The sequence below is a fragment of the Salvelinus namaycush genome, chromosome 4 (genome assembly GCF_016432855.1).
Source record: "Salvelinus namaycush isolate Seneca chromosome 4, SaNama_1.0, whole genome shotgun sequence".
Lineage (NCBI taxonomy): Eukaryota > Metazoa > Chordata > Actinopteri > Salmoniformes > Salmonidae > Salvelinus > Salvelinus namaycush.
Window position 1 is genome coordinate 78,062,074 of NC_052310.1, and position 24,526 is coordinate 78,086,599.

General features: G+C 46.6%; 1 protein-coding gene across 1 annotated transcript in view; it reads left to right on the forward strand.

Annotated features, from left to right (window-relative positions):
• LOC120046008 (heparan sulfate glucosamine 3-O-sulfotransferase 3A1-like) overlaps window positions 1-2,553 on the forward strand; it is a 97,924-nt gene extending 95,371 nt beyond the window's left edge. Inside the window, exon 2 of the mRNA XM_038990921.1 lies at window positions 1,932-2,553. Within this exon, the coding sequence (XP_038846849.1) occupies window positions 1,932-2,553 (622 nt within the window). The remainder of the gene's footprint in view (window positions 1-1,931) is intronic.
• Window positions 2,554-24,526: the final 21,973 nt, after the last annotated feature.

A 24,526-nucleotide genomic window follows, 5' to 3' on the forward strand; every position in this document is an offset into this window, starting at 1 on the left:
AAGGGCAGTCAGGTCTGGAGAGAACCAAGGGCTACATCTGTTCCTGGTTCTACATTTTTTGAATGGGGCATGCTTATTTAAGATGGTGAGGAAGGCACTTTTAAAGAATTTCCAGGCAACCTTTACTGACGGGATGAGGTCAATATCCTTCCAGGATACCCGGGCCAGGTCGATTAGAAAGGCCTGCACGCTGAAGTGTTTTAGGGAGCGTTTGACAGTGATGAGGGGTGGTCGTTTGACCGCAGACCCATTACGAATGCAGGCAATGAGGCAGTGATCGCTGCGATCTTGGTTGAAAACAGCAGAGGTGTATTTGGAGGGCAAGTTGGTTAGCATGATATCTATGAGGGTGCCCGTGTTTACGGATTTAGGGTTGTACCTGGTGGGTTCATTGATAATTTGTGTGAGATTGAGGGCATCAAGCTTAGATTGTGGGATGGCCGGGATGTTAAGCATGTCACAGTTTAGGTCACCTAGCAGCACGAGCTCTGAAGATAGATGTGGGGCAATCAATTCACATATGGTGTCTAGGTCACAGCTGGGGGCAGAGGGTGGTCTATAGCAAGCGGCACCAGTAAAAGACTTCTTTCTGGAAAGATGGATTTTTAAAAGTAGAAGTTCGAATTGTTTGGGTACAGACCTGGATAGTAAGACGGAAAATTTTATAGTTAGGGATGGACATTTCAGGGGTTTTGGTGGACTACCTAAGCCAGGACATCCAGGTTGGCAAAGTGTGCTAAAGCAGTGAATAAAACCAATTTAGGGAGGAGGCTTCTAATGTTAACATGCATGAAACCAAGGTTTTTGGCAGTTACAGAAGTCAACAAATGAGAGAACCTGGGGAGTTGGAGTGGAGCTAGGCACTGCAGGGCTTTGATTAACCTCTACATCACCAGAGGAACAGAGGAGTAGGATGAGGGTACGGCTAAAGGCTATCAGGACTGGTCGTTTAGTGCATTCAGAGCAGAGAGTAAAAGGAGCAGGTTTCTGGGCGTGAGAGAATAGATTCAAGGCATAATGTACAGACAGAGGTATGGTAAGATGTGAGTACATTGGAGGTAACCCTAGGCATTGAGTAATGATGAGTGAGATATTGATAGGTTTAAACCAGGTGATGTCACTGCATATGTGGGAGGTGGAACTAAATGGTTGGTTAAGGCATATTGAGCAGGGCTAGAGGCTCTACAGTGAAATAAGACAATAATCACTAACCAGGACAGTAATGGACAAGGCATATTGATATTAGGGGGAGGCATGTGTAGTTGAGTGATCAATAGGGGTCCAGTGAGTGGTTGGGCTGGCAGGAGACATGGCGATTCAGACAGCTAGCAGGCTGTTGCTAGCAAGCTAGCAGACAGGGGCTAGCAAGCTAGCAGACCGGCGCTAGCAAGCTAGCAGAAGGGCCTTAGAGGGACAGCGCGATGTAGAGGCCAGTTGAGTACCCCCTCGAGCAGATTACACCGTAGTCCAGTCGTGGTTGTCGTAGTCCAGTCGCAATGCACTACACATCTATCAATGCTCTCAGACGCACTACACAACTATCATTAATCTGATGCACTTCACAACTGTCAATTCTCTGATGCACTACACAACTATCAATACTCTGATGAACTACACAAATATCAATACTCTGATGGACTACACGACTATCAATACTCTCAGACGCACTACACAACTATCAACAAGTGTAGATATGATACTGTACATTTGGCCCCGCTTTTCTGGCTGGTTTTAAAGCTTGCAGACTGTAGCTGCATGATAAAGAAAATTCAAGTCAAATCCAATGAAAATAAAGTGTTAGATGTGTTTGTTTTGTGTTTTCTCAGTCTCACATGTTTGTTGTACTTAGAGTTGTTCTTGTCAACGTTTATACGTAGGTCTGACAGTCAGTCAATCATTGTCTTCTCAACGTATCTCTCTCCTCTCTTCAGGGAGCTGATGCCCAAGACCCTGGAGGGCCAGATCACCATGGAGAAGACCCCCAGCTACTTTGTGACCAGAGAGGCCCCAGCCCGGATCGCCGTCATGTCCCGGGACACCAAGCTGATCGTGGTTGTGAGGGACCCCATAACCAGGGCCATCTCTGACTACACACAGACGCTGTCCAAGAACCCAGACATTCCCACCTTCGAGAGCCTGACCTTCAAAAACAGGACTACGGGGCTCATCGACACGTCCTGGAGCGCCATCCAGATCGGCATCTATGCCAAGCACCTGGACAACTGGCTAAAGTACTTCCCCATGGGCCAGATCCTGTTTGTGAGTGGGGAGCGTCTGATCAGCGACCCGGCCGGAGAGCTGGGCCGGGTGCAGGACTTCCTGGGACTCAAGAGGATCATCACAGACAAACACTTCTACTTCAACCAGACCAAGGGCTTCCCCTGCCTCAAGAAGGCTGAGGGCAGCAGCAAGCCCCACTGCCTGGGCAAAACCAAAGGGCGGACCCACCCCAACATCCACCCAGAGGTGGTGCAGAGGCTACGGGACTTCTACAGGCCTTTCAACATGAAGTTCTACCAGATGACGGGACGTATGTTTGGTTGGGACGACTGATTTTGCCTTGGTGGATTTACATTTGAGTCATTTAGCAGATACTCATATTGAGTGACTTACAGGAGCAATTTTAGTTAGGTGCCTTGCTCAACAGATTGTCCACCTAGTCGGCTCAGGGATTCATACCAGCGATCTTTCAGTTACTGGTCCAACACTCTTAACCGCTAAGCTACCTGTCGCCCCAGAATACAGATGACCAGAGAACACAGATGACTGTTGACACTGCAGTATAACTGTGGGACAGCAACAACACTTAGCCTAGAGGCAATATGTGTCTGTGATAGCGGAGAAAAAGCCTTGTCTGCTCTTACTGGCAATTCAGATATTTAACGTGTTCACTGTGTTACTCTGTCTCAGAACCAATATCAGCTGAGGCTGGTTGAAGGAAATGGAGCCGGATTATCCCTTATAGAGCATGTGGTGGTTCTAATACAGAGAGATACTGCATCTCTACCTCTCCCTGTAGTTCCTGTCAGAGGGTTTTCTGTTTTGGAACCTTTCAGTGATGCAAAAGACAAATATGTTGTTACTGTATAGGAGGTTATATAAAATCACACAGAGAGACTTTGGATAAAAAGCCTTGTCTGAGTGATTCTATACCATATTTTAAAGCAAACCCAGCTGCTTTTCAAAGAAAAATTGCATTTTTCTAGAAACATTTTGAAAAGTTAAAACTACATTTAATTTATTTAAGATGGTGTACTCATGCAGAATATAATATACATGTTGATATGTTTTATGTTTTCTGTGATTTTTGCATGTTGTTTTATACTGTACACATTTTTTTTCTTTATCATGTTTATTAAGGTTATTCATTTGAATCTGTATATGCGATTCCCGCACTCTTTTCCTGCTGAGCTTGTAATTATAATCCTGTGGGGTTTGTTATTCTGAGGGCAGTTTCCCCACCGTGAGTTAATGGAGCTGATTGAATTACAGTGTAGAGAGCGAGACAGAGTAAAGATAGCACTCAATGGAAGTGTCCAGTGGCACCCTATTCTCTATATAGTGCACTACTTTTTACCAGGGCCCATAGGGAATAGGGTGCCATTTGACCAGCATCCATAGGGAATAGGGTGCCATTTGACCAGGGCCCATAAGGAATAGGGTGCCATTTGACCAGGGCCCATAGGGAATAGGGTGCTATTTGGGATGCATAGTGAGTCAACTGTTGTATCAGTACTGTAACCTCGTAGGAACACATCGTAGGAATACAGCAACTCCTCAACTAATGTTATAATGAGACCTCTAGTGGGCCTAACCAAACTATTTCTCAGATTTCCTCTTTAACATGCCTCCTTGTGAACTGAAAACAGTTGCTGTCATCCAGCCTTTCCTTGCCTCGGAGGCATCCGTGGATGGAGGTGTCTCTCTGTGTCTTTTTAAAGGAGCCAGAGAACAATTGTGAAGTTGTGTTTTTGATTTATATCTCCCTGGTTGTGAGCTTCCAAAGAGTCTCTCCCCTTTCAAATGTTCCTCAAAGGGAAACTTCATCATGCTCATTTTTTTCAATATGAGTTCAGGGGGAAACATATCAATTTATCAATTTGTCAATTTGTCACAGCGGGTGCAACATCTCCTATACACTTCCTTGTAAACTCGCTCACCGAGTCAGCGTATAAATAAATGTTATTGCCTGAGGCTACCCGGAACATATCCCAGTCTACGTGATTGAAGCAATCTTTAGGCGTGGAATCCGATTGGTCAGATAAACGTTGGATAGACCTAAGCACAAGCTTCCTGTTTTAGTTTCTGCCTATAGGAGTGGAGCAACAAGATGGAGTTATGGACAGATTTGCCAAAAAGGAGTACGGGGGAGGGCCTTGTATGCATTGCGGAAGTTAGAATAGCTGTGGTCGAGTGTGTTACTCACTCGTGTACTGCAATCGATATGCTGATAGAATTTAGGTAGCCTTGTTTTCAGATTAGCTTTGTTAAAATCACCAGCTCCAATAAATGCAGCCTCAGGATATATGGTTTCCAGTTTGCATAAAGTCCAGTGGAGTTCCTTGATGGCCGTCTTGGTATGCGCTTGCGGGGGGATATACACGGTTGTGACGATAACCGAGGAGAGTGCTCTTTGGAGATAATACGGTCGGCATTTGATTGTGGGGAGTTCTATGTCAGGTGAACAAAAGGACTTGAGTTCTTGTATGTTGTTACAATTACACCATGAGTCGTTAATCATGAAACATACACCCCTGCCCTTCTTCTTACCAGAGAGATGTTTGTTCCTGTCGGCACGAAGCACTGAAAATCCCATTGGCTGTACGGACTCTGACAGCATGTCCTTAGCTAGCCATGTCTCCGTGAAATAGATTATGTTACAATCCCGGATATATCTTTGGAAAGCAACTCTGGCCCTAATTTCATCGACTTTGTTAACTAGTGACTGGACATTATCGAGTAATACACTCGGAAGCGGTGGGTGGTGTGCGCGCATCCGAAGCCTCACTAGAAGACCGCTCCGGCACCCTCTCCTCCGACGGCGTTGTTTTGGGTCGGCCTCTGGAATCAGTTAAAATGCCCTGGGAGGAGCAGATAAAGGATTCGCTTTGGGAAAGTTGTACTCCTGATCGTAGTCCTGGTTGTGCTGTTAAGGTAACGTCTCTCTGATATCCAATTGCTCTTCCCGGCTATATGTCCTAACACTTAAGGTTTTCTGGGTTAACAATGTAAGAAATAATAATACATAAAAAAAAAGCAATACTGCACAGTTTCCTAAGGACTTGAAGCGAAGCTGCCATCTCTATCGGCGCCATCTTGTAAAGGACATAGGACACAAAGGACACAGCTTTTACTGTGAATGCAGTCTCCGTGAACCCAGGAACGTTGCCTTTACATTTCAATCACGCTATACAGTGTGAGGATTGAATCTATCTCTCGCTTTCTCAATTTTGTTTTCATATGCACAAGGAATCTCAGCATCATATCATTTCTACCTCTTCTTCTGCCCTAAATTTAGAATATGTTACATTAATTACACCCTTAACATCTGCACTTTCAAATCACTTATGGTTGAGTTGAATACATAATGAAAGCCTGTCACTGTCTGACACTGTGGGAAGCCCTTAGTAGACAGAAGGAAGTCTGATGAACATCGAAGCGTATGAATACAGCTGTGAAGCTAAACCGTGTTGATCGTCATGGAGATGGAGACTATACGAGCCAGACCTAAAGGCGTATGTTCATTTGTTGACTTAGATCATTAGCATTCTGGATGCTGTTTCTTATTCCTCTCTGACTAGGACAGCGAGCTTCTTCAGAGAAATCTGTCAGGGACATAAACAGAGCCTGAATCCCAAATAGCACCCAATTCCCTACATAGTGCACTATATAGCGAATAGGGTGCCATTTGGGATGCATTCTTCATGTTCTTGTCTAACTCTCTGAAGGAGAGAGAGGTTAACGAAGCAAGAAGGAGGAGATGAAAGTGTAACATCTACTGTGTGTTATGGGCTTGTGTCCTTAACCTTATTCCCTCCATAGTGCACTTATTTTGACCAAAGACCTATTGGCCCTGCTCTAAAGTAGTGCACTATGTAGGGAATAGGATGCTACTTGGGATGTAGCCATGTTCTGTACAGACAGACAGAGACAGACCACCACTGTCAGAGAATATTCAGCTCAATATCAATAGCAGCACGAACGGAGAGAAAACAAGATCACTGTTTGTTCAATGAGCATGACTGCATGTGGTTGATTTTTATAACAGACAGAAAGAAAGGCATACATGTTTTGCTATCCTTCTCCCCTGCTGAAAAAAACAGCACATACCAGCCCAGCCTGGTGACCAGCCTTCTTTGTGCTTTCACTGGTGACCAGCCTTCGTGAACAGCCTTTGTTGTGCTTTCGAAGGCTGGTCACTAGCAAAAATACAATAAAGGCTGGTCTGCCAGCATAACCAGCTGGACCATTCATTTCACATGTTCCACTGTAAACTGTCATATCAAATCTCACAAGTATCAGACACAGCAAGCTCACAGCTACTATCTAATTAAGGTAACATTGTCCCACCCCTGGCTAGCCACCATTGGATTAAAAAGCCAAACGTAACGCAATATCTGCCAATTCATTTCCAGCAATATTGCCCCTGTATGTCTCTGTGGTGTTCACGTTTGTCCATCACTCCGTGTGTAGCCAGTTGATGTGATAAGATTCTTGTGAGCTGACAGAAATATCTTCCCCAAAACCTACTCAATTAAATGTTACCTTTAAAGTAGGCTTACCTGGCAGAAGTATATCATGAGTGAGTATATCATGTGTATCTATTATTTGTTATTTGCTCATTTTAACTTGAAATGAGTAGCAGCAGTACAGAACCATCACTAGACCGACACATTAGACAGCACATTAGGTGGCACGTTCCTCGCTCACTAGATGCGCAATTAAAGGGTCGGATGTGCAATTAAAGGGGAATTACACAAAAAAATGTACAATTGTTTTCTTCAAGGCTTTAAAAAAAAGTTATTCTAATGTGATTTATGCCTTGACATGGACTCAGAATATCACATTTCTTTGTTTGTCTATGAACAATTGAGAGTGAAAAACAAAAGGGAATAGGGTGACATCTGACCAGCATCTGACCAGCATGGACCAGCAAGGACTAGCTTGACCAGCATCCAACCTGCTTGACCAGCATGGACTGGCATGGATCAGCATAGACCAGCATGGACCAGCATAGACCAGCCTGAAATGTTTGCAGGTCTATGCTGTTTTTACAGCTGGGTCTCTATCACTCTGTCTTTATTTTCTCTCTCTCTCTCTCTTACACACACACACACACACACACACCCACACACACCCACACACACACACACACACACACACACACACACACACACACACACACACACACACACACAGACACAGACACAGACACAGACACAGACACAGACACAGAGACAGACACAGACAGACACACACACACACACACACACACACACAGACAGACAGACAGACAGACAGACAGACAGACAGACAGACAGACAGACAGACAGACAGACAGACAGACAGACAGACAGACAGACAGACAGACAGACAGACAGACAGACAGACAGACAGACAGACAGACAGACAGACAGACAGAAATCGTGTCTCTTCTCCCCTCCATCTGTTTGAGTTTGTGCATGCCAGGGCAGCATCTGGTGTGCTGAAGCACCTGCACAGAGTCACCTGTGCACAATTAACCCTCCCTTCTTCCCCAGAGCCCTGAGTAAGCCACTCTTAGCCTCTCTGATCACCCAGACCCTCCACTCTCCACACGCACACTGCCTCTCGTTTTCCACACAGCAGAGCAGAAACAGTCCAGGCGGCTCCCCAGAAAACTGGGTCCTGCGTGTGGCGCTCCATTGAAGTGCCTGCCGGGGGCTCCAGATATGTCACTCCGCCACCAGTAATCTGATGAGACGGGCGGATCAGAGAACAGCCCTTTGAAGGATGGAGGAGAGACTGTTGTGGTGGTCTGAGTCGGAGAGGGACGCACACAGAAATGTACGCACACACACATAAACACATAGATGCACACACACACTCGCACACAGACACACACGCATTCACGCATGCACACACACACACACACAGAGCGCCAAACTCACCACCACACAGCTTGGTCCTGCCCCGCAGAGGGACATGGTGGAGATCAGCCTTCTGTTTTCTCTGGATGTCAGGAAAGAGCTCTTTAACTCTCACAAGCACAATCATGTTCTCTGTTTTTCTCTACAACCCCCACAAATGTCTTGGGACTTGTCTGAAGTCGGTACAGCCGATCTGCCAACTTCTTTCTGTAGCGTCCAAACAGTTTGGGCTGAACACTAATATGTGACTCTCACAAACATGTACATGTCTGTTGTTTTGCTCTAGGACGCCCACAGGCCTCACAAGACTCATCTGAAGAGGTTAATTAAATACATGTAGAAAGAATTCTGAATCAAATTGAAAAATGATCTTTGGTATGACCTTAGACAGGGCTTAGACTCTTAAGGGTTAATCCTTTTAATCGTCTGAGCAAATATCTGTGTGAGGCACGCTCCAGACCCTGCATTAATAAAACAGGAAGAGACTGAGGGCCCTACACTACCTACAGGGTTCTGTTTTCTCTGTTCTGTTCTCGTTGGTGTTTCTCCTGTCCCAAATAGCAGCATATTACCTATATAGCGCACTGCCTTGGTCAAAAGTAGTTCACTATAAAGGGAACAGGCTGCCATTTGGGACGCAAACATTGTCTGACGGACCCGAGCAGCAAACACCACCACATACATATGTTCCCTATCGTGACAGAAGAGAAGAAGGACAGTGGCCTGCTGTGAAATACATTGGAAATATGTGTCTCTCTCCCTGTCAAAATAATTGTTGGTTTAGCATTTAAAGATGCATTGGTGGTTCTCATGAAATGCCCAATTGTTTGTGTATGATCAAAAGAACATTTCACTAATGGTTTGCATGCTACTCGGGGAAAAAAGGTCTCTGGTCTCCTTTTCAACGGGCACTTCTGTGCCTACTAGACAGCACACCAAAACATTGGGCAATTAACTTAATCTGGAGAGCAGGACACTTTCCAAACATATGTGTTTCGACTTCTGCAGTAGTTTTCACGCATCCTTCCTAAGGACAAGAAACAACTCCTCTTCAGAAGAGGCTTCATTTGTCCTGACACTTGATGAAAGCTGTATTCATGTTAATCTGACATGTTCCTTCCCTGGGATGAAAACCAGGGGGACAGTAGTCTAAACAGGTAGGCTGGAGTGGCCTGGGGTAGAGTGGAAGGCTCCCCAGAGGCAGAGGGGCCCTGCTCAGTCAGCTGAAGGCTCTGTCAGGCCTGCCACTCTCTCCCTGAAGCCTCTGTGACCCTGATTGACATGACATCCCACTGGCCCTGGTGACAGCACAGTAACGGGCTGCTAATGTTATTCTTTCTCCTTTTCTCATGAGTTACCTTTGACTAGACAGCTTTTCAAATTATTGACTGTCATCTTAGTTGATTTCTTGTGTATTTCTATTAGAGTGAAAATACAATACAATACCATAGCTCAGGGCTACCATAGACTGAAAATGTATGTTATTTGACTGTATACTAGTTTTGTATGATATATTGAAAGTATGACAACAGAGAACAACGAGGTGATAGAGATCCACAGATAGAAACATTACAGTTGTATTATTTCTCTGGAAAAAGTCATCCTTGGTGGTGTGAAACTAATAGCTGTAAAGAAATCAACAACACTTTTTCCTTTTCAGTGAGCAGTTTATATTTGCCCATCCCCCTCATTGCAGACTGTGTAATGAGGTACACAGACACACACACACACACACACACACACACACACACACACACACACACACACACACACACTATTTCACCAACCACTGTGCCTTATATGCAGCCCTTCTCTTACCCACTCTCTCTATCTCAAACACTCAATCACAGCTGTCCTCACATGTACAGTGGGGCAAAAAAGTATTTAGTCAGCCACCAATTGTGCAAGTTCTCCCACTTAAAAAGATGAGAGAGGCCTGTCATTTTCATCATAGGTACACTTCAACTATGACAGACAAAATGAGAAAAACAAATCCAGAAAATCACATTGTGGGATTTTTTATTAATTTATTTGCAAATTATGGTGGAAAATAAGTATTTGGTCAATAAAAAAAGTTTATCTCAATACTTTGTTATATACAATTTGTTGGCAATGACAGAAGTCAAACGTTTTCTGTAAGTCTTCACAAGGTTTTCACACACTGTTGCTGGTATTTTGTCCCATTCCTCCATGCAGATCTCCTCTAGAGCAGTGATGTTTTGGGGCTGTTGCTGGGCAACACGGACTTACAACTCCCTCCAAAGATTTTCTATGGGGTTGAGATCTGGAGACTGGCTAGGCCACTCCAGGACCTTGAAATGCTTCTTACGAAGCCACTCCTTCGTTGCCCGGGCGGTGTGTTTGGGATCATTGTCATGCTGAAAGACCCAGCCACGTTTCATCTTCAATGCCCTTGCTGATGGAAGGAGGTTTTCACTCAAAATCTCACGATACATGGCCCCATTCATTCTTTCCTTTACACGGATCAGTCGTCCTGGTCCCTTTGCAGAAAAACAGCCCCAAAGCATGATGTTTCCACCCCCATGCTTCACAGTAGGTATGGTGTTCTTTGGATGCAACTCAGCATTCTTTGTCCTCCAAACACGACGAGTTGAGTTTTTACCAAAAAGTTATATTTTGATTTCATCTGACCATATGACATTCTCCCAATCTTCTTCTGGATCATCCAAATGCTCTCTAGCAAACTTCAGACGGGCCTGGACATGTACTGGCTTAAGCAGGGGGACACGTCTGGCACTGCAGGATTTGAGTCCCTGGCGGCGTAGTGTGTTACTGATGGTAGGCTTTGTTACTTTGGTCCCAGCTCTCTGCAGGTCATTCACTAGGTCCCCCGTGTGGTTCTGGGATTTTGCTCACCGTTCTTGTGATCATTTTGACCCCACGGGGTGAGATCTTGCGTGGTGCCCCAGATCGAGGGAGATTATCAGTGGTCTTGTATGTCTTCCATTTCCTAATAATTGCTCCCACAGTTGATTTCTTCAAACCAAGCTGCTTACCTATTGCAGATTCAGTCTTCCCAGCCTGGTGCAGGTCTACAATTTTGTTTCTGGTGTCCTTTGACAGCTCTTTGGTCTTGGCCATAGTGGAGTTTGGAGTGTGACTGTTTGAGGTTGTGGACAGGTGTCTTTTATACTGATAACAAGTTCAAACAGGTGCCATTAATACAGGTAACGAGTGGAGGACAGAGGAGCCTCTTAAAGAAGAAGTTACAGGTCTGTGAGAGCCAGAAATCTTGCTTGTTTGTAGGTGACCAAATACTTATTTTCCACCATAATTTGCAAATAAATTCATAAAAAATCCTACAATGTGATTTTCTGGATTTTTGTTTCTCATTTTGTCTATCATAGTTGAAGTGTACCTATAATGAAAATTACAGGCCTCTCTCATCTTTTTAAGTGGGAGAACTTGCACAATTGGTGGCTGACTAAATACTTTTTTGCCCCACTGTACATCTACACTCACAGCTGTACTCCCACTCTGTACACAGCTAGACTCCAAACAAACCCCCGACTTCCACTCTGTACACAGCTATACTCCAAACAAACCCCCGACTTCCACTCTGTACACAGCTAGACTCCAAACAAACCCCTGACTTCCACTCTGTACACAGCTAGACTCCAAACAAACCCCCGACTTCCACTCTGTACACAGCTAGACTCCAAACAAACCCCAGACTCCCACTCTGTACACAGCTAAACTCCAAACACACAGAAAGTTCCCCAAGGCATTGGACGTTATCAATATTTAGTGCCTTCAGAACGCCAAAGTGCTGCACAAAGGGGCAACATACAAACAGGCCAGAAGAAAAGTCAGTGCCTCAATTAGTAATTATTCATTAGCTGAGCTGGCTGAGCTGGCTGTGGGGTCAGGTGGGCCTTGGGGGCAGGTGGCTCGGGGTAATGTGTTAGTTTAGAAGTGTGGCAGGTGGGTCGAGGTAATATGTTACGGAGTCGACATGACAGAGTAGGGTTTGTGGGAATACTATAAGTTGTTTACTGTAAGGTGGCCTCAATACATGACTCCAGACATGTACACTGGACATTGGTGGAGTTGGAGCATAAATGAAACTAATCAATATGAAATTAATCAATATATTTGATAAACAGAAATACTTATAAAGCGGCTCCAGAAGGAAGCAACATTACATAACCCCACATACCATATGGAATGATGAATGCATGTTTCAAAACGACATGGGACAATACGATGGTGCCTTCGGAAAGTATTCAGACCCCTTGACTTTTTCCACATTTTGTTAGGTTACAGCCTTATTCCAAAATGTATTAAATTGTGTTTTCCTCTCATCTATCTACACACAATACCCTTTTTTTGTGCTAATTTATTAAAAAGAATATATTACATTTACATACGTTTTCAGACCCTTTACTCAGTACTTTGTTGAAGCACCTTTGGCAGTGTTTACAGACGAGTCTTCTTGGGTATGACACTACAAGCTTGGTACACCTGTATTTGGGGAGTTTCTCAGTCTTCTCTACAGATTCTCTCAAGTTCTATCAGGTTGGATGAGGAGTGTCGCTGCACAGCTATTTTCAGGTTTCTCCAGAGATGTTCGATCGGGTTCAAGTCTGGGCTTTGGCTGGGCCACTCAAAGAAATTCAGAAACTTGTCCCGAAGCCACTCCTGCATTGTCTTGGCTGTGTTCTTAGGGCCGTTGTCCTGTTGGAAGGTGAACCTTCGCCCCTGCGCTTTACTTTTCTCCGTTCATCTTTGCCTCGATCCTGACTAGTCTCCCAGTCTCTGCCGCTGAAAAACATCCCCACAGCTTGATTCTGCCTCCACCATGCTTCACCATAGGGATTATGCCAGGTTTCCTCCAGACGTGACGCTTGACATTCAGGCCAAATAATTCAGATTTGGTTTCATCAGACTAGAGAATCTTGTTTCTCATGGTCTGAGAGTCTTTAGGTGCCTTTTGGCAAACTCCAAGTGGGCTGTCATGTGCCTTTTACTGAGGAGTGGCTTCCCTCTGGCCACTCTACCATAAAGGCCTGATTGGTAGAGTACTGCAGAGATGGTTGTCCTTATGGAAGATTCTCCCATCTCTACAGAGGAACTTTAGAGCTCTGTCAGAGTAACCATCGGGTTCTTGGTCACCTCCCTGACCAAGTCCCTTCGCCCACGATTGCTCATTTTGGCCGGGTGGCCAACTCTAGGAAGAGTCTTGGTGATTCCAAACGTCTTCCATATAAAAATGATAGAGGCCACTGTGTTCTTGGGGACATTCAATAATTTTTTAATATATTTTTTGGTACCCTTCCCCAGATCTGTGCCTCGGCACAATCCTGTCTTGGACTTCTACGGACAATTCCTTCGACCTCGTGGCTTGGTTTTTGCTCTGACATGCACTGTCAACTGTGGGATCTTATATAGAAAGGTGTGTGCCTTTCCAAATCATGTCCAATCAATTGAAATTACCACAGTTGGATTCCAATCAAGTTGTAGAAACATCTCAAGGGTGATTAATGGAAACAGGATGCAACGCCGCTCAATTTATCATAGCGAAGGGTCTGAATACTTATGTAAATAAGGTATTTCTGTTGTTTATTTGTAGTACATTTCCTAAAATATTCTACCAACCTGTTTTCGCTTTGTCATTATTATGTATTGTGTTTAGATTGTTGAAGATCATTTTTTGTTATCCATTTTAGAATAAGGCTGTAAACTATCAAAATGTGGAAAAAGTCAATGGGTCTGAATACTTTCTGAAAGCACTGTATGTATGGCTGGAGTCAATGCCATGATAAATCTGAACTGAGGCCAATGGGGGGAAAGCAGGTGTGGTTGAAGCTAGCCCTGACCTCTGTCTTTGTGCCTTCTGAAGTTTGTGTGTGTGTGTGTGTGTGTGTGTGTGTGTGTGTGTGTGTGTGTGTGTGTGTGTGTGTGTGTGTGTGTGTGTGTGTGTGTGTGTGTGTGTGTGTGTGTGTGTGTGTGTGTGTGTGTGTGTGTGTGTGTCAACCTGTTGGGGTTTAATACTGAACATTTCAGGCAACCTGATACAGCCTTAACATGTAGCTTTGTGTGTGTGTGTGTGTGTGTGTGTACGTCGTTGGATAAACACACACAAAGCTACATGTTAAGGCTGTATCAGGTTGCCTGAAATGTTCAGTATTAAACCCCAACAGGTTGACACACACACACACACACACCCTGTAACATATGACATTGTATTTGTTTATCCAACATCACTTTCAGATCACCCACTACACTCACCCTATGGGGGTTCTCCACTCTTTCATTCTTTCGTTCCCCCACTCCGCTGTTCTATGTTAAGCTAGGGCTTGTTATAATGACAGATGAAGGTCCCGAGGGGTCTTTCTGGGAAGCATGTACTAGCTGTGACTGTTTTAAACTCAGGCCACAGACTCAGAAATAACACAGGTATGGCACTTTTTTATTTCTCTCCAAATGAGTGTGTTTCTTTAGCTCTTAGTATGTGACCAGTGATTAGTATTTTTCTGAAAGTGACTGAAGTAGTAATCAGTAAGAGTGTATTGCTAGTCTATGTTGCTATGCAGTATGAGAATGTGAATCCAATAAATTTATTGCATTCTTTAACTAAAACATTTTTCAAGACACTGTAAAATGTCTGTTTAGGATATGAACTTTGTAGTCAGGAGGGGCGGTGCTGTGTATGTGTGCAGGTGAGTCCAGATGATCCAGGTAGATCGCAAAGGTTTCTGGTTTCAGAAAACAGGTGTTGAGCGTTGAACCCCCCCCCCCCCTCCCGAGGTCACCCCACTGCCCCCTGGCTCTTTGGCTCCACTCCACCATCACCTGTCATCACAGTCATCTGATCTGAGCTGCCACATAGAGGAGAGCAGCAGCTTGTCTACGTGACAATGGAGCTCTTTTAATTAGCGGGCAATGGATGAAGGCCTCCCTCGCTCCAGTGATGATGAGGGAGAGATAGATGAGGGAGAGGTGTACGTCCCTGTCACAGGACTTACAGTACAGCCATTCAGGTACTATGATAACTGATCATTTGACAGACTAGGTTAAACAATGACCTGGTAGACAAAGATAGTTACAACCAACTACCACACCGGCTTCTTCGTTGATGAAATGTGTAGTGTTTTAAGCAATCTAGAACCGGGGCCATAGAAGCCATGATCGGGCCAAATATGAATGAATAGGAGTTGTAGTTCCTTTTGGAATGCCCCACAGACATCAACCCCCTTAGTCTGGGGTTACTTAGCCACTCTATCTGGGCCAGATTACAGGGCCAGCTTGTCATAACCAACAACATGCTAAAGTCTCTTTCAACAGCGGAAGTCTGACTAACGTGGCCTGTCTGCCTGCCTGAAGCATCACTCTCTCCCCGACAGTGGACCTCTATACAGCTAACATACTCAGTTCTACCAGGCCCCTCACTACCATAACAAACGATGCTGCAGAGCCGAGGCTACACCAGGCTTCCACACCGGGCTTCCACACCGGGCTTCCACACCGGGCTTCCACAACAGGCATCCACAATGGGCTTCCACACCGGGCTTATACACCGGATTTCCACACCAGGCTTCCACAACAGGCTTCAACACCAGGCTTCCGCAATGGGTTTCCCTAGACCAAAAGGCAACAAATAGGGCCAACCCAGAGGTTTAGACTGAGGTCAATGTCAGCACTGTGTTAGACTGAGGTCAATGTCAGCACTGTGTTAGACTGAGGTCAAGGTCAGCACTGTGTTAGACTGAGGTCAATGTCAGCACTGTGTTAGACTGAGGTCAAGGTCAGCACTGTGTTAGACTGAGGTCAAGGTCAGCACTGTGTTAGACTGAGGTCAATGTCAGCACTGTGTTAGACTGAGGTCAAGGTCAGCACTGTGTTAGACTGAGGTCAAGGTCAGCACTGTGTTAGACTGAGGTCAAGGTCAGACCTGTGTTAGACTGAGGTCAAGGTCAGCACTGTGTTAGACTGAGGTCAAGGTCAGACCTGTGTTAGACTGAGGTCAAGGTCACCCCCGTGTCATTGGGAAAGTCTGTGTTGGGAAAGGTCTGGTCCATGGATTCAGGAGCCTTGAGTATTGTTGTGCAGGGGCCCTGTATGGACTTTTTCTTTGACCTCCACAAATGCCTGGCCTCAACCTGAGGCCCTCACTATTTGCTTCAGGACTTTCCAGTACTTAGGGAACTTGACCATCTGTAATACACAGCAGTTATTTTTAAGGATATCTAAAAAAAAAAATACATGTCATATTCAGTCAGTCATGAAATAATATTTGCAGAAGATGATTGATGATTGACAGGCTAAAGTAGTGTGGTCTAACTAGTTCCCTCGCTCTTAAATGTTAACTAGATAACATGACAGAGGAACATGAGACAGAACATGACAGGGAATTGATGAAGGGGGTCCACAGTAGGACAGACCGGGAGTGTTATATACTTCACACAGATTCCATTCCATCTATTTGGGTTGTCAAGATCCTTCAATCTGGGCTCACCCTCCCTAAACCAGAGTGAGAGGTTCAGTAGGGATAACATGGGACAAATGAAAAGAGCTTCATGACCTGGGTTTTAAAGTGGGGTCTCTCCAGTGCACCAAGGAAATTGAGTTTGCGTCCGAAAAAATGCATTTTCCCTCATGACCAAGCCTTTCACAGACACACTTTTTTGTATTTCATTTACATGTTTTATTTCACCTTTATTTAACCAGGTAGGCTAGTTGAGAACAAGTTCTCAATTACAACTGCGACCTGGCCAACATAAAGCAAAGCAGTTCGACACATACAACAGCACAGCGTTACACGTGGAATAAACAAACATACTGTAACGGTCGTCCTCCTCCTCTTCAGACGAAGAGGAGGAGTAGGGATTGGACCAAAGCGCAGCGTGGAATGTGGACATAATGAAGTTTATTAAAGTAAAGACGAAAACTGAAAACACTTCAACAAACTACAAAATAACAAACTAACGTAGACAGACCTGAACTATGAGAACTTACATATAACACGAAGAACACACGAACAGGTACAGACTACAACAAACGAACGAACAAACCGAAACAGTCCCGTGTGGTGCAACATACACAGACACGGAAGACAATCACCCACAAACAAACAGTGTGAACAGCCTACCTTTATATGGTTCTCAATCAGAGGAAACGTCAAACACCTGTCCCTGATTGAGAACCATATAAGGCTAATTACACCTGACCTAAACATAGAAACACAAAACATAGAATGCCCACCCCAACTCACGCCCTGACCAACTAAACACATACAAAAACAAGAGAAAACAGGTCAGGAACGTGACATAACCCCCCCCCTCAAGGTGCGAACTCCGGACGCACCACCAAAAGTCTAGGGGAGGGTCTGGGTGGGCATCTATCCACGGTGGCGGCTCAGGCTCTGGGCATGGTCCCCATCCCACCATAGTCAATCCCCGCTTTCGTATCCCCCTCTCAATGACCACCCTCCAAATAAACCCACCTAAATTAAGGGGCATCACCGGGATAAGGGGCAGCACCGGGATAAGGGGCAGCTCCGGACTAAGGGGCATCACCGGACTAAGGGGCTTCACCGGACTAAGGGGCAGCTCCGGACTGAGGGACGGCAGCTCCGGACTGAGGGGCAGCTCCGGACTGAGGGGCAGCTCCGGACTGGATGACTGATCCTGGCTGGCTGGCTCTGGCAGATCCTGGCTGGCTGGCTCTGGCGGATCCTGGCTGGCTGGCTCTGGCGGATCCTGGCTGGCTGGCTCTGGCGGATCCTGGCTGGCTGGCTCTGGCTGGTCATGGCTCGCTGACGGCTCTGGCTGGTCATGGCTCGCTGACGGCTCTGGCTGGTCATGGCTCGCTGACGGCTCTGGCTGGTCATGGCTCGCTGACGGCTCTGGCTGGTCATGGCTCGCTGACGGCTCTGGCTGGTCATGGCTCGCTGACGGCTCTGGCTGATCCTGTCTGGCGGAAGGCTCTGGCTGATCCTGTCTGGCGGAAGGCTCTGGCTGATCCTGTCTGGCGGAAGGCTCTGGCTGATCCTGTCTGGCGGAAGGCTCTGGCTGATCCTGTCTGGCGGAAGGCTTTGGCTGCTCCTGTCTGGCGGAAGGCTCTAGCGGCTCCTGTCTGGTGGACGGCTCTGTAGGCTCATGGCAGACGGGCGGCTTTGCAGGCTCATGGCAGACGGGCGGCTTTGAAGGCTCAGTACCGACGGGCAGTTCATGCGACGCTTGGCAGACGGACAGTTCAGACGGCGTTGGGCAGACGGGCAGTTCAGGCGCCGCTGGGCAGACGGGCAGTTCAGGCGCCGCTGGGCAGACGGGCAGTTCAGGCGCCGCTGGGCAGACGGCAGACTCTGGCCGGCTGAGACGCACTGTAGGCCTGGTGCGTGGTGCCGGAACTGGAGGTACCGGGCTAAGGACACGCACCTTCAGGCTAGTGCGGGGAACAACAACAGGGCACACTGGACTCTCAAGGCGTACTATAGGCCTGGTGCGTGGTACCGGCACTGGTGGTACCGGGCTGAGGGCACGCACATCAGGGAAAGTACGGGGAGAAGGAACAGTGCGTACAGGGCTCTGGAGACGCACAGGAGGCTTGATGCGTGGTGCCGGGACTGGAGGCACTGGGCTGGAGACACGCACCACAGGGAGAGTGCGTGGAGGAGGAACAGGACTCTGGAGACGCACTGGAAGCCTGGTGCGTGGTGTAGGCACTGGTGGTACTGGGCTGGAGCGGGGAGGTGGCGCCGGAAATACCGGACCGTGCAGGCGTACTGGCTCCCTTGAGCACTGAGCCTGCCCAACCTTACCTGGTTGTATGCTCCCCATCGCCTGACCAGTGCGGGGAGGTGGAATAACCCGCACCGGGCTATGTAGGCGAACCGGGGACACCATGCGTAAGGCTGGTGCCATGTAAGCCGGCCCGAGGAGACGCACTGGTGGCCAGATATGTAGAGCCGGCTTCATGGCACTTGGCTCAATGCTCAATCTGGCCCGGCCGATACGAGGAGCTGGTATGTACCGCACCGGGCTATGCACACGTACAGGAGACACCATGCGCTCTACTGCGTAACACGGTGTCTGCCCGTACTCTCGCTCTCCACGGTAAGTACAGGGAGTGGGCGCAGGTCTCCTACCTGACTTCGCCACTCTCCCTTTTAGCCCCCCCCCCAAGAAATTCTTGGGGTTTACTCACAGGCTTCCTACCGCGTCGTCGTGCTGCCTCCATTCGCCGGTATCCCTCCTCGCACTGCGCCAGAGAATCCCAGGCGGGCTCCGGCACTCGCCCTGGGTTGATCGCCCACCTGTCGATCTCCTCCCACGTAGTGTATTCCAGATCCTTCTCCTGCTTCCGAGCTAGCTCCTTGAAACGCCGCCTCTCTGCTTTCGCTGCCTCCAGCTCAGCTTTGGGGCGGCGATATTCTCCTGGTTGAGCCCAGGGTCCCTTTCCGTCCAATATTTCCTCCCAAGTCCACGAGTCCTGGTTCTTTGGCCGCTGCTGTTGGTTCCTCTCACGCTGCTTGATCCATGGTTGGTGGGTGATTCTGTAACGGTCGTCCTCCTCCTCTTCAGACGAAGAGGAGGAGTAGGGATTGGACCAAAGCGCAACGTGGAATGTGGACATAATGAAGTTTATTAAAGTAAAGACGAAAACCGAAAACACTTCAACAAACTACAAAATAACAAACTAACGTAGACAGACCTTAACTATGAGAACTTACATATAACACGAAGAACGCACGAACAGGTACAGACTACAACAAACGAACGAACAAACCGAAACAGTCCCGTGTGGTGCAACATACACAGACACGGAAGACAATCACCCACAAACAAACAGTGTGAACAGCCTACCTTTATATGGTTCTCAATCAGAGGAAACGTCAAACACCTGTCCCTGATTGAGAACCATATAAGGCTAATTACACCTGACCTAAACATAGAAACACAAAACATAGACTGCCCACCCCAACTCACGCCCTGACCAACTAAACACATACAAAAACAAGAGAAAACAGGTCAGGAACGTGACACATACAGTAAATAATAAAGTAGAAAAAGTCTATATACAGTGTGTGCAAATGAGGTAAGATAAGGGAGTTAAGGCAATAAATAGGCCATGGTGGCGAAGTAATTACAATACAGCAATTGAACACTGGAACGGTAGATGTGCAGAAGATGAATGTGCAAGTAGAGATATTGGGGTGCAATGGAGCAAGATAAATAAATAAATAAATACAGTATGGGGATGAGGTAGTTGGATGGGCTATTTACAGATAGGCTATGTACAGGTCCAGTAATCTGTGAGCTGCTCTGACAGCTGGTGCTTAAAGCTAGTAAGGTAGATATGTGTCTCCAGCTTCAGTGATTTTTACAGTTCGTTCTAGTCATTGGCAGCAGAGAACTGGAAGGAAAGGTGGCTGAAGGAGGAGCTGGTTTTGGGGGTGACCAGTGAGATATACCTGCTAGAGTACGTGCTACGGGTGGGTGCTGCTACGGTGACCAGTGAGCTGAGATAAGGCGGGACATTACCTAGCAAAGACTTGTAGATGACCTGGAGCCAGTGGGTTTGGCGACGAGTATGAAGTGAGGGCCATTCAACGGGAACGTACAGGTCGCAGTGGTGGGTAGTATATAGGGCTTTGGTGACAAAACGGATGGCACTGTAATAGACTGCATCCAATTTGTTGAGTAGAGTGTTGGAGGCTATTTTGTAAATGACATCACCGAAGTCGAAGATTGGTAGGATGGTCAGTTTTACTAGGCTATGGTTGGCAGCATGAGTAAAAGATGCTTTGTTGCGAAATAGGAAGCCGATTCTAGATTTAATTTTGGATTGGAGATGCTTAATGTAATTCTGGAAGGAGAGTTCACAGTCGAACCAGACACCTAGGTATTTGTAATTGTCCACATATTCTAAGTCAGAACCGTCCAGAGTAGTGATGCTGTTTTACTTGCATTTAAGAGCAGTTGGAGGCCACGGAAGGAGAGTTGTATGGCATTGAAGCTCGTCTGGAGGTTAGTTAACACAGTGTCCAAAGAAGGGCCAGAAGTATACAGAATGGTGTCATCTGCGTAGAGGTGGATCAGAGAATCACCAGCAGCAAGAGTGACGTCATTGATCTATACAGAGAAGAGAGTTGGCCCGAGAATTGAACCCTGTGGCACCCCCATAGAGACTGCCAGAGGTCCGGACAACAGGCCATCCAATTTGACACACTGAACTCTGTCAGAGAAGTAATTGGTGAACCAGGCAAGGCAGTCATTGGAGAAACCAAGGCTGTTGAGTCTGCCGATAAGAATGTGGTGATTGACAGAGTCGAAAGCCTTGGCCAGGTCGATGCATATTTCTGCACAGTATTGTTTCTTATCGATGGCGGTTATGATATCGTTTATGACCTTGAGCGTGGCTGAGGTGCACCGATGACCAGCTCTGAAACCAGATTGCATAGCGGAGAAGGTACGGTGCGATTCGAAATGGTCGGCAATCTGTTTGTTAACTTGGCTTTCGAAGACCTTAGAAAGGCAGGGTAGGATAGATATAGTTCTGTAGCAGTTTGGGTCTAGAGTGTCTCCCCTTTGAAGAGGGGGATGCCCGCGGCTGCTTTCCAATCTTTGGGAATCCCAGACGATACGAAACAGAAGTTCACCAGGCTAGTTGGTTAGGATGATATCTATGAGGGTGCCCGTGTTTACGAATTTGGGGTTGTACCTTGTGGGTTCATTGATAATTTGTGTGAGATTGAGGGCATCAAGCTTAGATTGTGGGATGGCCGGTTTGTAAAGCATGTCGCAGTTTAGGTCACCTAGCAGCACGAGCTCTGAAGATAGATGGGGGGCAATCAGTTCACATATGGTGTCCAGAGCACATCTGGGGGCAGAGGGTGGAGTTGTTCCTAGCCACCGTGCTTCTACACCTGCATTGCTTGCTGTTTGGGGTTTTAGGCTGGGTTTCTGTACAGAACCTTGAGATATCAGCTGATGTAAGAAGGGCTATATAAATAAATTTGATTTGAAATGTGATTTTACTTGGTCTAAAGCAAGCAGCAACAGTGAGAGACTTGTTTCTGGAAAGGTGGATTTTTTAAGTAGAAGCTCGAATTGTGTAGGTACAGACCTGGATAGTAAGACGTAACTCTGCAGGCTATCTCTGCAGAAGATTGCAACACCGCCCCCTTTGGCAGTTCTATCTTGTTGGAAAATGTTATAGATAGGGATGGAATTTTCAGGATTTTTGGTGGTCTTCCTAAGCCAGTATTCAGACACGGCTATGACATCCGGGAAGGCAGAGTGTGCTAAAGCAGTGAATAAAACAAACTTAGGGAGGAGGCTTCTAATGTTAACATGCATGAAACCAAGGCATTTACGGTTACAGAAGTCAACAAATGAGAGCACCTGGGGAATAGGAGTGGAGCTAGGCACTGCAGGGCCTGGATTAATCTCTACATCACCAGAGGAACAGAGGAGGAGTAGGATAAGTGTACGGCTAAAGGCTATAAGAACTGGTCGTCTCGTACGTCCGGAACAGAGAGTAAAAGGTATACATTTCTGGGCGCGATATAATAGATTCATGGCATAATGTACAGATAAAGGTTTGGTAGGATGTGAATACCGTGGAGGTAGGCCTAGGCATTGAGTGGTGATGAGAGAGATATTGTCTCTAGAGACATCATTTAAACCAGGTGATGTCATTGCATGTGTGGGAAGTGGAACTAAAGGGTTGGCTAAGGTATATTGAGCAGGGCTAGAGGCTCTACAGTGAAATAAGACAATAATCACTAACCAGAACAGCAATGGACAAGGCATATTGACATGAAGGAGAGGCATGCATAAGGGTCCAGTGAGTAGTGAGGCTGGTTGGAGACACGGCGATTCAGACAGCTAGCAGGCCGGGGCAAGCAAGCTAGCAGAAGGGCCTCAGAGGGACGTTGCGACGGGGGAAGTCTGTTTATAGCCTCCTCGTGCATTTACGTCGGTAGACCAGTTGTGATGGATTAGTAGGGTTACGTGTGGTAAAGGGGACCAGTCCAATTGGCAAAATAGGTATAGTGGCCCAAGAAATTGTCCGATGGACCTATTCAGCTAACAGCCGATATGCTCTAGACAGCTAGCGGGCCGCGGCTAGCAGGCTAGCAGATGGGCATTCAGGGACGTCACAACGGAGGGGCCAGTTGAATAACCCCCTCGGGCAGATTACGTCGGTAGTCCAGTCGTGAAGGACCGGCGGTGCTCCGCACCGGCAGTAAAATGGGTCCAGGCCAATTGGAAAAATAGGTATTGTAGCCCAGGAGTGGCTGATGGAACTCTTCAGCTAGCCAGGAGATCGGCCTAGCATGGGCTAGCTCCAGGCTAGTTGGTGCTTGCGACGGGACAGAGACGTTAGCCAGGAGTAGACACTCAGATTGCAGCTAGCCAGCTGCGATGATCCAGGGGAAAAGTTTCAGAGCTTGCGGTTGGAGTCCGGGGATATGGAGGTCCGGTATGCTCTGGTTTGAAGCGCGTTGTGCAAACTGGCGAGTTTTCCGAGCTAAAGGTTAGCTGATGACCGCTAGCAGTGGTTAGCTGACTACTAGCTAGTAGCTAGTCAGCTGGCTAGCTACTGTTGGGGTTCCGATTCAGGAGTAAAGAAAATACTTTAGAAAAAAGCAGATCCACACCACATTGGGTGAGGCGGGTTGCAGTATAGTATTTTGAAGTTGAGGTTTAGAAAAAAATATGAAAAAGATATGCGAAGAAAAAATATATAAAAGATATATACATGGGACACTACAAAGACGAGGACATAGACGTCTGACTGCTACGCCATCTTGGCTTTCGTTTTGAAGGCTGAACAGGCAGAAACGAGGGAGGAATTGCTCTTCACCAGATTTATGGAAGCCCTGATCCTATTAAGCAAGATGTATCTGTGGGCCTCAGCAGCTTTTAACCTTTCCCTTGTCCACTCTTTGATTCATGGGGAGGGGCGGTGGCGCTTCCGTGCGAATGTTGCTTTATGCCAATTTATAGGGTGCTCTGGAAAGCATCAGCCATTTCAGTGTGTGTGTGCACTCGCTCATTTGACAGCATCACTGCAACTGAATTTTACAAGCAAACAATCGAGGGCTAGTCCTTTGACAGTAGTGGAAATATATTGTACATAAGTTATGCTATTTTGGCCTAAATATGTCAACAGTAGGAAATAAGAAGCATGGGTTTGCACTGATATGTATCGACGGTTTAGGGGAGAAGAAGCCACGTCAAAACAAAGGGAGAGAAGGAGACGGCATTCTGAGGCACATCAAACTGACAACATGGGAGGCCTGAGGTATATTACAGGTTGCATCTGGTTACAAGATTTGCGACCACTTTCCTTTGCAAACAAGCATGCATGTCAATCACAGTCAATCATTGGCGTTTGGTGTTTATTTTTAAACATTTTATTTC